Here is a 14,220-nt window from a genome sequence, read left to right as displayed (position 1 = left end):
CTTCCCTAACCAAGTACAAATGGCTTTGATGGCCCATTGGACTTACTACTGTCCTGGAGACACTGCATGGTGAAGAGTAACAGGCACAACTAAACAGCTACTTGCCACTTGGTTGCTGTCACCAAGGACACCTGAGTACTTGGTATGTTTTTACTCTTTCAAAGCTAAAGCAGGACGGGGGAGATGGTGCAGCAAGTAAGAGGCGTTTGCCACAAGTTTAAGGGATCTGGGATGACGCACAGCGTAACTAGCAGACTTGCTTAGGAGAGATCAATATAAAGTAAACAGAGGCACCTGGACAGAACGGACGGTAACAAAGTGAGTTACAAAGGAAAGGGCCGCCCCGGCTTGCCGCTGGACGGGTGCCCTCCTGTGCGGCTTGCTCGCCGGTACGCCACACTCCGGACAATGCCTAGCAGAAGGGAAGAGCGTAGGAATGGCCGCACGACGGATTTGCATGTCACATGACCACTGGGTGCTGAGGCTCTCGTACAAAGGAGGAACTTCCACAAACTGAGACTCGGAAAATGACAACCAGCCTCTAAAGAGCCCACAAGCTGAGAGAGACACTGGCGGTCCTTCCAACACCAAATGGAGTATCTGGGCTTTGTCAGGTGACAGTAGGGACCCAGCCTCCTATCGAGCTCTGTGTGGTATCCACAGAGGCACAAACCAAGAGCAGCCAATGTTTGCTCCCATCTCAGACACCTAGAAAAGGCAGATTTACAGCCCTGATGATGGCCGAAAGAGATGCGGCCAAGGGAGTTTGTATGTGATGCCAGACTTCTGAAATGTTAGAGAGAACGAGACTGGAGAAGAGAGGCGGTACCGCCACTCAGAGAAAATCTGTCTCAGCCCCCCCCCCACCACTGGATGCCCCCAGTATAGTTCCAGAATACTTCCTCTACACACACACAACAAAATATACTGCAAAGGTGTTCATGCCTGGGGGTGGTTCTGCCATTAGGATCTCAGCAGCATGGTGATACTTACTGCTCGGCCATCAAATACGCATCAAAGGTCTTCTTTTCTACTGCACTTTTATTATTTTAGATCAGCGTATAATATATTAAGTATGTCATAATGACAATTTCAAACAAACTATGTTTTTCTGGCTCCCTTCCCCCCCCCCCCCGCTTCCACATCCCTCTCTTATAAACGCTCCCAAATCCTGATTCTTTTCAACTTCCATATCCCACGTGTCCTTCTGCCCATCTCCACCCTCTCTCATAATCTATTACCTTCTCTCCGTCTCTTTTCTATATTTTTAGACCCATACTTATATATGTACACATTTTGTGTTTGTTTTGTGGGGATAAGTTTTTTGTTTAGTTATTGTTTAGCTTTCATTAGGATAGGGTGTGGCTGTCCTAGAATTCACTATGTAGGCCAGGCTGGACTTGAACTCACAGAGATCTGCTTGCCTCTGCCTCCCGGGTGCTGTAATTAAATTGTAAGAAAATATGGCATAATGAAACTTTCAGGAAAATGAATGGGTCTGCAAAGTGTTATTAAGCCAGGTGAGAGGTCTTTCCGCCTTGCCCTACATGAACAATGTTCTTTAGGCACTGAGGGTCCTGCAGGCTTTTCTATCGGTGCTTTGCTCTGCTATTACAGAGTGCTAAGAGTCAGAGACCAAAAGGAAGCAAGCAAGCAGATGTGTGTGGTTGTGGATCTGTGTGCCAGTAACAACATATTTACAAAAACAGGAAGCACGCTGCCTTTGGCATTTGACTGCAGTTTGGCAGCCCTGCCAGACTGTTTTGTAACTGACGAGCTCAAATGCAGACTCTTGGCGTGCTCTGCAGACCGTCTAGAGCAGAGTTAGGACAATGTAAGTGAACGTGGGCTCACTCTCCGAAGGAAGAAGTGTGATTGGTTACCTTGAGGGTCAGGCCTTGTGTTAACAGAGGAACCCACACTTACCATCCTACAGTACCCTAGTGTACTGAAGCAGCCCTAATGCAACATGTTCAAGGCAAATGGTGGTATTCACGGTGGCTTCCTGATTAAGCCAAAAACGACAGAGTCATTTGACTGATGTCAACATCAGCCTGCAGTGAAGGTGAAGATTTGACCTCGGGACTGGTTTGGGAACACTGTATGGAGTTACTTTTGCTGATTCCTGGCTCTGGTCCCATAAGCATCACTATGTAGAAACCATTCCAAGTCCATGAGGCTCCCGGAAATACTGTTTCTTCACCCTCTGCTCTAACACAAAAATCACAACCCTGAAACCATCAAGACAACATATTTCTTAACAATGGACTGTCAGGAGTGCCTTCATGCCTCCCATGTATCGGACTGGATAAACTAACAATGCTAATAACGCAGGATCCAGACTATCCTTTTATTGAGGCCATTCTTTAGGTATCGTTATGCAAGGGTTAACCTCGAGAAGTCTGATTCATCAACCAACCAGAAGGACATTCCCCATCATTTGGGAGGCAGAGGCAGGTGGATCTCTGTGAGTTCGAAGCCATCATGATCTATAAAGCTACACAGAGAAAACTAGTCTCAGATTAATAATAATAATTGATAATACTACAATGAGCTCACTGACTTGCTCCCTCTGGCTCAAGCTCATCCAGTTCTCTGATACAACAGTATAGCATGCCAAGGAGCGGCACCATCCACAGTGGCCTGGACCCTCCCACATCAATACAACCAAGAAGACAACTCCCCACAGACATAGCCACGGATGAGTGTGATCTGGCAATTCGCACTTCAGACTCTTCACTCTCAGGTGACTGTGCTAAGAAAGTGGCACATGGCCCTCAATGCGTCACTCAGGTGTGAGGCAAAGACACACAGGGACAGCTCTACCCTGTACACGCGTGGGAGCCTGTGGGACATAAGAAAGTCACGCTATGCTCACTTTTCTCGCTGTGCTAGGGGACCCTAGCCCTGAATAAGGCACTGTGTTTCCTGCTACGTTCTTGAAACAGGAGCCACCTAACATGTTATTTTTTAGAATGCAAAAATTAATACTCATAAATTACACAGATTCTCTTCAATATTGAATAAACCTTGGAGCTATTTACTTCCTCTTTCTCTGTAACATCAACAAGGTGTTTTGTTTGTTTTTGTTGGTTTTTTTTTTTTAAATAGGGTAGGAGGTTTTGCTCAAGACAAGCTCATTTTATACCTTCTGGCTTACTGTTACAAATCAGACTAAAACATTAAATTGTTTTATCATTCCCGTAAAAAGCCAGTGGATGGACTCATGATTTCCGAAAACATGCAAATTGTTTTAATGTTTAGTTTGAAATCCTTTTTTGTTTGTTTGCTTTAAAAAAAAGAGAGAGAAAGAGAGAGCACAGACCACCTTTAATTTTTTCACTTAAAATGTATTTCCCATAAGACTTTAACCTGTGATAACTGCATTTTGCAAACAATGGGAAGAAGTTTTAAATTCAATAACCTATTCAAGGAGGACGGCAATCAATGGTCATTAAGTGCTTTCTTGTTGCAAGGCACACTGTAACATGCATTATTTTTCCTTTCATTTAAGCATCATTCAGGTGGAGAAAGCTGAGAGAAACATACACATCTGGTCTTTGGTGGTGTCTGTCTTTAAAAACTGTTCCTTCCCTTTGCCCCAGCAAAATTTTGAGGAGGAAAATCCTCCAATGAAAATGACGAGGGTACCACAGATTGTGATCACAGATTCTGGGATGCCATCCAGGTGCACATCCTCCTCTCTGTAACCCTGTCTACACTGGGGATTGGACAGCTTCTTTCTCCTGCAGCAAAGAAACAATGGCTCTCCAGCAGCACGAGCGTTCTCCACCAGGTTTAAGACCTTTCCCATACCTACCTTCAAACGAGATATATCAGCCGCTCGGCTCTGAAGCACACAGCCTTCTAGGCACAGCAAAAGCTCAGAGCTTTGACAAAGCACAAACAAAAGTCACCCCATCCGAACTTTGATGAACTGTAACACACACACACACACACACACACACACACACACACACACACACACACGGAATCCAAGTCAATGTCAGCGAAGCTATATCAAACAGATTAGGCACTGCACGGAACGGATTTTCTATCAAGTCCCAGAGGAGGTAAAAGGAAATTGCAGTGCAGGCCTTATTTACAAACTGCTGCACATCTGCCCAGATGTCCAGTGGGTTGCAGCAACACAGTGAACGACCTCCACTGTGCCGGTTCTACAAACCGTTAGAAAACTGTAGCAACAGCCCGGCCTCCGTGGGAAACATGCACATCTGAGAATCGAGAGTTGACAGGCCCCAAAGAGGGGGAAAATGCCAACAAATAGAGGTGTAGCGGTCTTCTTGTGGGACTCCCAACAGTGGGGGCAGGGGCTGCCTCTGACTCTGCTGCCTGCTTTGGGACCCATTCCTCCGACTGCATTGCCTCATCCGGCCTTAATAGGAGAGGAGATGCCTAGTCTCATGCAGCTTGATATACCAGGCTGCCTGATATCCATGGGAGGTCTGCACTTTTCTGAAAAGAAACAGACGAGTGGATGGGGGAGGGGAGGCACTGGAAGGAGAGGGGGGAGGGACTATAAATAAATAAATAAATAAATAAATAAATAAATAAATAAATTTACTCTTATTGTTGTTTTTCATCTTGTCGAGACAGGGTTTCTCTGTGTAGCCTTGGAACCTGTCCCGGAACTCGCTCTGTAGACCAGGCTGGCCTCGAACTCACACCTGCCTCTGCCTCCCGAGTGCTGGGACAAAAAGCATGCGCCACCAATGCCCGGCGGTTCTTACTAACATTGAATATTAAAACATGAGGCCAAATGGGGTTTTATAAAGAGTGAATTCCATGGGAATACATTCAGACACAAGGCTTTCAATTAATTCAATAATTCCTATCCAACCCGATTCAATAAAGCCTTCATGTGCTAAAAACTTCTATTTGTTTAAAGTTTTGGCAGCCTATTAACCCTCTCCTTAGAACGCTGTGCCGTCCCAGCAGATCCAAGCACTACTGAACCTGCACCCTTGGGTTTTGCCAGCCCAGCCTTGTCCTCCACAGCCCACTGCACTCATCTGGTCTTTCCTTCCTTTCCCTGTTTCCTGGAGGTCTTCTTCTTCTCATAGAGACCATGTCCCTCAAGGCTGGGTTTCCACTCACTCTTTTCTGCTCAATCCAAAGCAGCGTCCTGAGCTCGTTGCCACGCCCACGCTGAGTTCTGGATCCAAGACCAAAGGTAGCATCTGCTGTGCATCCGTACATGTTGACTAGCTTTCCCCAAGTTTCTGTCTTTGGTACCGTTGACTTCATTGGTGCGTCATCCCAGGATGAAGGATACGGACCGTCATTTGTTTCCTCTGAGGTAGATGGTCAGTCCGAACTTCCCAGTCTGGATTCTTACTATGTCATTCATGGTGGCAGCCATCCTTCAGCCACCAAGGAGGAAAAGAGGAGAGACGTGCCCCTTCCAGTCATGACTTGGTTCCTCCTTGCTTAGTCTCATCAGTTTCCCCCACTGTGCTGAGGACAAGGCCAGACTATACTGGTTTGCCAGCTGCTTACCCATCTCACGTCCTACAGAGCCAACTGCATTGGTTAAGTTTGTGCTACTGTAATCAGAACACCTGGCAGAAACAATTTAAAGGAGGTGCCCTGGTTTTGTTTACTGTTGCTGTGATAAAATACCTTGAGAAAAGCAGCTTGGGGAAGAAAGGCTTTGTTATAGTTTACAGTTCCCGTTACTATGGGGAAGTCAGAGCAGAGGCACTGGAAGCCGCCAGTCTCATCAGCCACGCGGTTAAGAGTGCAGAGTGGAGAAATAAATACATGCTTACTACTCAGCTCCCTCTCTCCTTTCCATTCAGTCCAGGGTCCAGCCCAATGGTGCCGTCCACATCTGGAGTTAGAGGGGGTTCCCCCACCCTAATTAACAACATTATGTTCTAGATGGTCTCCCATTCTCGGCAGATTCAGATGTCTCCGCTTGACAGTTGTAAGTAGCCACCTGAGCAGGACAGATTTACTTGGCTTGTGGTTTCAGGGAACTTCGGGTTATCATGGAGAGGGAAGCGTGGTGGGACAACTCAGATCACAGCGGAGAGAATGTGCGGCAGACTATTCACATTATTGAAGATCACGAAGCAGAGAATAAGGCTAAACCCGAGATCCAGGCAGCAACGGTCAAAGGCCCACTTTCTCCAGCATTGCTAACGTTCTCCCCCTGATGGGAAGAGGCAACACCTACCCCACTTGCTAAGATCCTAACGGCAAACCCAACTACAACTGCAGTGGTCTGCAGGAAAATGGTCCCCAGTGGGATGGCACCATGATCACAGAAACTATAATAAAGGAAAGCATTTAACTGGGGCTGGCTTGGAGTTCAGCGGTTTAGTCCATTGTTAGTTAGCATGGCAGGGAAGTATGGCGGCGTGCAGGCAGACATGGCGCTGGAGAAGTAGCAAAATTCTACATGTGGATCCGTGGGCAACAGGAAGAAGGAGACACTTGGGTCTGGCTTGAACATGTGAAGACCCAAAGCCTAACCCTCAAGACACACTTCCTCTATACCTCCCAATCCCTGTCAAGTAATGCCACCCCACAATGACCAAGCATTCAAGTATTGGGGGCATTCTTATACAAACCATCACACCTGTGACCTCTAACTATAGCCAATGGGGCTCACACGTCCCTAATCACTCCCTACCACTACTGGCCGTCAATGCTGGCTGGTCAGGTCTTTATTACTCCCTAGGAGGTATGGTGGGATTGCTTCCCTCCCCAGGAAGATCAATGGATACTTCCACGGCCAGAGATCCCCTCACGGTGGTATTGGGCACCTCTTATCACAACGGCTTTATTTATCTGTCATTGTTAATACACTGCAAACAGGCTTTGTACCTCAAGCACTTGGAATAATGGCTGGCTCATAGGAGGCAGTCAAAAAATATTGATCTGCATAATGAAAGGATGATAGCTTAACTGCAACTGTAAAACTGGAGCAGCGTAGAGCACGCAGGAGAAGCTGGTAGAACCAAGCGGGACTTGGAGGCAGAATAGGCATGAGCAGTGACCTTCACCAAGAAACAGGCAGGCGTGACAGAGTCAGGCAGGTGTAACAGATTATGGGGGTCTATGTACAGGCAATGAACTTGAGGGTTCAAACACATTTGCATTCAAGGTCTGGGTCTTGGCTGAGAATTTACTATTGTTCTGCTACAGACCTACGCAGCTTGTCAGTACATTAGATAGCATCACTAAGCCAGGCAGTGGTGGCACACACCTTTAATCCCAGCACGTGGGAGGCAGAAGCAGGAAGATCTCTGTGAGTTTTACAAGGAATTAAATCAATGATCCCAACTGACCAAAATAACAAACAATACAACAAACACGCCCTTTCTCAAGCAGTATCTCCGCGCAATCTGCGCGGTTCTTACTGCTTTCCACCGGCTAGCTATTTTCAACAAATTGTCACTGTATCACACATACACATAGACATGCATTGGTCTCTAGCTCAGGGGCATGGAAGAAGACATAATTGAAGATTAAAGCTATGAATTAGCTTGGGTTGTAAAACTGATTACATGGGGAACCCAAGGCAAATAAGGTTAGCTGTTACACTGTTCTCTTAAAGGCAAGTTAGGCTGATTGCATGCACAGGAGGGTATCAATCTTAGGAGATACACTACACTCCAAAGCGTAGCATTCACTCAGCTGAGAGGCCCAGGGTAAGTTCCAGTCTCTTTGTAAGAGGTACTTTTATTTTCCTAAAAGTGCATGAACACACTTACTCCTTGGATTGCCTTTGATACTGACAAATGATCTTATTCGTGGTCTTGCTCACGGCCTCCATCACAGAACTCAGCAGGCGAGCTGACTATATCTTATTCCTGCTCACCATCTGCTCCCCGCATATTGCATTAAAAATTCTTTTGGCAAGGGTAAACAATATAGTCACCCCACTGTTACTGACATTGGGGGATGGGTGGAGAAGCTATACACCCCATAATCAAGAAACGTATAAAGAAAACAGCTCAGCCCAGGGTCAGAGAATATTCTTTTCTTATTTTAAGGAGTATTGTTATTAAAATCATGCTTTGACATAAATTTGTGACATATGTGCCTACACAACCAATTTACTGTTCCCTGAGTTAAAAATACACACTGCAATGTGTTTGGTGTGGAAATATAACCGTGGCCTCAAAAATACTCTTAGTAGTAGCGGCATCCGAGAGGCCAAAATTGCTCTCACTTTGGGGTGAGCAAAGTCACAACTAAAAAGAGAAATCAAGGTGGGGATATCACTTCTGCACAGGAGCTGGATATGTCACCCTAGCATGTGGGTACTCCGCATTCCGTTTTCTTTTTGTTACTTTTATAATTAACCTCTAGGGATACAATGTATAATAAAGAAGCAGAAAGTAACATGGCATTATGAAGTCATTTCTTTCCTAAAGTATTATAATAACAGTGAACAAGATCAAGATGAGAACCCAGCTACCTATGGTATTAACACGGGCATGTTCTCAGTGCATGAAAATTGCTGACATTTTCCCCCAGGGTTAAAACTGTCAGGTCCAAATTCTGGCAGTTAGACAGATGCCAGCAGTCCTCTGGAACTTGTGAAGCCACTCCCCCCTACCAAAGGACCCATTTCTGTATCACCGACAGAGGGCTTAGTGGCTATTGGTGGTGCCTGTTGCCCTATTAAAGCGCAGGCTGTTCTCCACAAGAACTGGTTACACATTTCAGACCCGTGCTGGCATCCTGACTCCTCTCGCCCTGCCCCTTCCTTGCTTACCCTGAACATCTCCATCACGGGCTTCTCTCCCCACAGTTTCTCACTGTTCTTATAGCCCTGCTGCTATGCTGGCCCTCCCCCTGCCACCTCTCTCTCATCTTCATCTCTTAGCTCCACCTCTTGTCTCTCTCTCGGTCATCTCTCTCTCTTCCTCTCTCACTCTGCTCCCCTTCCTCTTCCCCTCATGGCCAAGTCCAGTCTCCTGCTTTCTCTCCTTGCTCTACGCTCTGCCAGATGCCCCTGGAGGCTCTCTCCCTCGTATTTACAATAAAAGCCTTCTGCTGAATCATACTTTGGAGTGTTCACGTCATCAGTGTATACAAAGACAACAACCCAGTACCAATGAAGTAAGCGAACGCGGTGTTGCCAGCTCACATTCTAAAAGAGTCCTTGGAGTATGTAAGTAGTTGTGAGAAAATACCCCCGAGTGATTCAAACTGAGTCCCTTTATTCTTCAGAACAAACCATCCTTTGAATAGTCTGGAAGTAAATTTGTACAGAGCAGGTCAGTATGGATCCCGCTGGGCACAGCATTTCGCCAGACACTCGGGATCTCAGGCTGTAAGATGGGGCAGCTGAGTCCACAGTGTCCCCATGGGGTAACACAGCTCCCACTGCAATGTTGATACCGTCGCCTGCCCCGGTCCACCAGGTCAGCTGGACCTCGGTTAGTCCTAGACGCCGCTCAGTCCACCCAGCACAATCTAAATGTCTCTCTACAGATAAAGATCAGAAATACATGGCTTGAGTGTACGTTCTCGCAACTAACAACGGTGTGCAAAGCATCCCTGAGGCACCGCAGGTAAAGGTGTTCCCTACGGATAGGGTGGGTGTCTCACCATGTGCCCGGGTCTTCTTGTTTGGAATAAGCATACGAGTCCGTCGGTAGCAAAACATATCACCCATTCAGGGAAAATATTATAGTATGGAAAGGTACTTATAACAACTAGCAAGCCATTGCTGACAGTTATTTACACAGTAACCTTGTAGCATGTGCTAAATGTTTCATGCTTAGAACATCATTTAATATTGACAGAGACCCTACTGCCACTTTGATTTTACATCTGCAAAAACCCTAAGTTGCCTTTGTTCACACAGACACACAAACCCAAGCCAGGGGCCATTGCCAAACAGGCACATGTTTAAGCATTTGTTTACTCAACCAAAGATACAGCCGTTTTTTTTTTTAAGTGTAAAAATGGATGGTGGGGATTCCGAAAAACTGAATTAAAAAAAAAATAACACAGAAGAGAGCAATACAAATGGCAGATGTCAAATTTAGACAAGAAGAGAGAGCCACGGCGACGGATAGGCACAGACAGCCACAGACCTGAGCGTAGATTTACGCATCTGTGGTTAACAAGGAGTCACCAACAATTCACTGGTCCCGTTGCATGAAGAGAGAAAGGCACTCCCCCTTGGAGTCGCTTAACCAACAGAGAGCCCACATGTGAGCGAGTCCTCCACATCAATCACGTTCCCTGTGCCATCTGCATGAGTCTGAATCTGTACAAGCCTGAAGGTTTTCTTATAAATCCGTCCCTGTGTCTGTCTGTCTGTGTATTGTCGTGTGAGTGTGAGTGTGTCTGCATGCACAAGTGCTGCTGTCTGTTGGTCCCTAACAAAGGGTTTTGCTCTGTATTCATTGAGCAGCGTAGACACAATCAGAGGGGGAAAGGAATATAACCATTTACAGAACTCTTTAACAGAGTTAAACAGATTGCGTCGCTGGCTCCAAAAGATCCAAATGACCCAGACAAAAAAACATCACTGTTTATCTACCAGTGTCCATACACAGCCATTCTGGTGGACTTTAGGATGTTGCTTTCAACGTCTGTATTTTCTACTTTCAGCAAAAGACACACATGCATTATCCAAGTCAGGGGCATGGAAGGTAAGATTGCAGATAGGCCTTGGCGTGGGCTGTAAATCCAAGGCGAGTAAGGTGGATTGTTAAATTGTTCTCTTAAAAGTGGGGTTAAACAAAGAGTTCAGTGCAGTTAGGACAGGAGTCTTGAGCCTTAAGGGGTGGACTATTAACTTTGGCTGTGAGGTACAGCAAAGACTCTAGTCTCTCAGACTGTAAGAGATATGTCCATACTATTGCAAGACTGGAACACACTGCACACTCACAGAGCCTGGAAGCCGGGAAGCAAAAGCAGACCCGGAATGCGGTGTCTTACTGAGAAAACAATGGAGACAAACAAGCAGCCTGTGCTACACCAAGAGCAAGAAGCTCGGCACATGAAGGTTGACTCCTGCGGCGTACCACCAGCTTCTTTCCAACAGCCTTGAGGATAATGAAAGTGTCAGAGCAATTCGACATCCATCTTTACTTCAAATTGCTGTATCTAAAAATCCCCCCCCAAATCTCCCCACACAGACTTGATGTTAAAGTAGCTCCCAGAGTTCCAGCCTTTGGACAGCAGAGGCCACAGTGGAGTGGCAGGGACCAGGAGGTGTCCAAGGGAAAGACCAACAAAAGACACAAGCCCGAGGATACTGAGGCTGCAGAGACTAACGGCTCCGGAGGATGCACCCTGCACAGGGGCCACGGGGAGTCTGCTATACCAAGAGGGATCTGAGAATGTGACCTTTCACCTCCGTGCAACTATGCCAACTCACTCCGTCCCTCAAGGCTGTTCTCAACCCTGGGTAACACTTATTGCTGAGATCCGTAACTCATCGAAGTGCTGGGGCAAGAGACTGCTGAGCTCTCAGTCCCTGAATGAGATGATTTTTGTCAAGGTTCCCCCCCTCCCAGCTCAGGGAACACTAAAGAAGAATAGAAAGTATCTAAGAGCAAGAGTGTGCAGAGGATGCTGGGGGATGCTGCAGAGGATGCTGGGGGATGCTGCAGAGGATGCTGGGGGATGCTTCAGAAGATGCTGGGGAATGCATCAGAAGATGCTGAGGGATGCTGGGGGATGCTGCAGGGGATGCTGGGGGATGCTGCGGAGGATGCTGGGGATGCTGCCGGGGATGCTGCGGAGGATGCTGGGGGATGCTGCGGGGGAAGCTGCAAATGATGCTGAGGGATGCTGGGGATGCTGGGGATGCTGGGGGTGCTGGGTGATGCTGTGGGGGAAGCTGGAGGATGCTGGAGATGCGAGATGCTGGAGGATGCTGTGGAGGATGCTGATGAATGCTGGGAGATGGGGGATGCTGGAGATGCTGGGAGATGGGGGATGCTGTGGATACTGGAGGATGCTGCAGAGGATGCTTGGGATGCTGGGGGATGGAGGATGCTGCGGAGGATGCTCTCTTCTGGATATACCATGGCACTCAGTGCATTTATGAACTCACTGAAGTTACGGTCACCTTCACAAGCCAACAAAGCCAGTCACATTCCAGCAGAAAGTACTATTCAGACACAGTGGATTAAAAATGTTTAAAAGAGGACATGAGTATTGGGGAGGGGCATGTTGGGAAGATAATGGGTGGGAAGGAGGAGTTAGGAGTGGATAGGAGCAATGTAATTGTCAAAGAATCAATTTGAAATAAATCAAGAAAACAATTGCTTCCAGTGACCCATCACTAAAACCTTTTATAAATTCTTACCATACCACCTCACACTTGAGAAGACAACACACTAATTCCGCTTATGCTATGTCCATCATGCCTGTCCTTTCCAGCATGAACTTCAAATTTTTTCCCCTGAGGCAGGCTCCCTCCTACATACATAACTAAGATAATCTCCTTAGGAGAGGCTAAGGCATGGTCCTTAGCTTTGGCTTTGAGTCTATGTGGGAAATTAAAAGATAGTATTTCTCAACAAACTCATATACAGCTTAACTAATAGCCAGAGAAGGGCCCCAAATCTGAGGGGCCTCTGTTTCAAGCATAAGTTTGCTAGCGGGTCTCTCCAACACCCACGAGACATGTGTTCAAGGCATAGTCTCCTCATAAGCCATTCCTGGGAGGGGCAGAGCCCTAGCAAGCGAGTGGGTGTCCCATGGATTGGAATATGCTCTTGACGTGTACTTCAACCCCATCCCTGCCCTTATGAAGCCAGCTGATGAGGCTTTATTTGCCCCCCACCACCACGCACTCCCTGCCACTGCTGTGGGAGGTACCCACGGGCCGGCCCTCCCAGTGCCCCTAGCTGTGGAAAGCCGTGATCGAGAACTGGGACTTTCAAAATAAACCTGTTCTTCATGAGTTAATTGATGACACTAGGGAATAGCACATTAGTCATACCTAGGACTGAAATAGGGAGGTGGCGCTTAACGGAGGCTAAGATGCTCCTCTTCCTGCCAGCAGGTGCTAAAGCCGAGCCCCATCTTCCGGCTTGACACATCGGCAACCAGGGCTCTTTGGAATGTCTCGGGCCACGTCATGTTTTCAGACTCTCCACGGTGTTTACCACTCTTGATATATTCCAAATTCCTTACAAAATGTAAAGACTAGATTCAAGGCTTCTATGGGGGGGAGCACAGTGTGTGGGTAAAGAGAAAAGGCATGGGGGAAAGGACTTCAAGGTTTCCAAACAGCACTCCCTCACAGCAGCAGAGGGATGATGGTGTGCCTAGGTCATCCAGGCTCTCCAGTCCCTCCTGTCATTCACAGCTAGGACATGTACGGCCACCGGCCTCCGCCGCACCAGCCCAGCCTGGGGGCCCAGGGTACCTGCTCCCCTCCAGCTGTTTTCTCTGACACCTTTCCTGCCTGTTTTCCATCTGACTGGAAGCCACATGGAGCCTCGTCACATTTTAACTACACTTAGTCAATCCTTTGAGAAGAAAAGGGAAAGGGTGCCACCTAACTGCCCAGGGAGCTCTGTTCTCAGGGCTGATTTTCTTCTTATTGTGGCTGCATATTGATTATATTGATCATCAGCCATAGCCCTCCACATGCAACTCATTGTTACCGGATCTGATGACGATTTCACAGGGGGAGACACACACACACACACACACACACACACACACACACACCGCGGCTGCATTCTCCAGAGCGAAATGGCAATTTCACTGAACTTACACCTTAAGGAGGCACACGCCCGCCCTTGTGGAAATGCTGGGTAACACTATGCCTTATTTGCCTTTGGATCTTCAAGTGGATTTATTTTATGATGCACTGATATGTTCAAAATATTGACAACTGTCGGTTCTTTCCATGACCATATCTTCTATATCAAACATCTTAAGTAGTTGATCACTAGCAAAACGTGATTTTTTAAATCCGATTAATAATCAGAACATTGGAAAAGGAATAACTTGAATGAATACAACATGTTTAAAAGTATAAAGCACCCTAAAGAGACCACACTTTTAAAATACACTTGATTTACTGCCAAGAAAGTGCGTGGGGAACAATTGGGAGTTGGTATCACGCCTTGAAAGCTGCTTTTACATTATAGTTCCAAGGACACAGAGACAGTGATGAGCCTCCCAAAGCTCAGGGCAAGCCTCAAACAACTCCACCCACCAACTCTCTCTGCTTCCTCAGCACCTGAGTTAAGG

At 46.9% G+C, this 14,220-nt stretch overlaps 1 protein-coding gene across 1 annotated transcript in view; it reads right to left on the bottom strand.

Moving 5' to 3' along the window:
• The window catches only part of L3mbtl4 (L3MBTL histone methyl-lysine binding protein 4), a 317,660-nt gene extending 304,565 nt beyond the window's left edge, over positions 1-13,095 (bottom strand). Inside the window, exon 1 of the mRNA XM_051190683.1 lies at positions 12,987-13,095. Within this exon, the coding sequence (XP_051046640.1) occupies positions 12,987-13,095 (109 nt within the window). The remainder of the gene's footprint in view (positions 1-12,986) is intronic.
• Between the last annotated feature and the right edge of the window lie 1,125 nt (positions 13,096-14,220).

The sequence above is a fragment of the Phodopus roborovskii genome, unplaced genomic scaffold, assembly GCF_943737965.1.
Source record: "Phodopus roborovskii unplaced genomic scaffold, PHOROB, whole genome shotgun sequence".
Lineage (NCBI taxonomy): Eukaryota > Metazoa > Chordata > Mammalia > Rodentia > Cricetidae > Phodopus > Phodopus roborovskii.
This window is presented reverse-complemented; position numbering and strand designations above follow the sequence as displayed.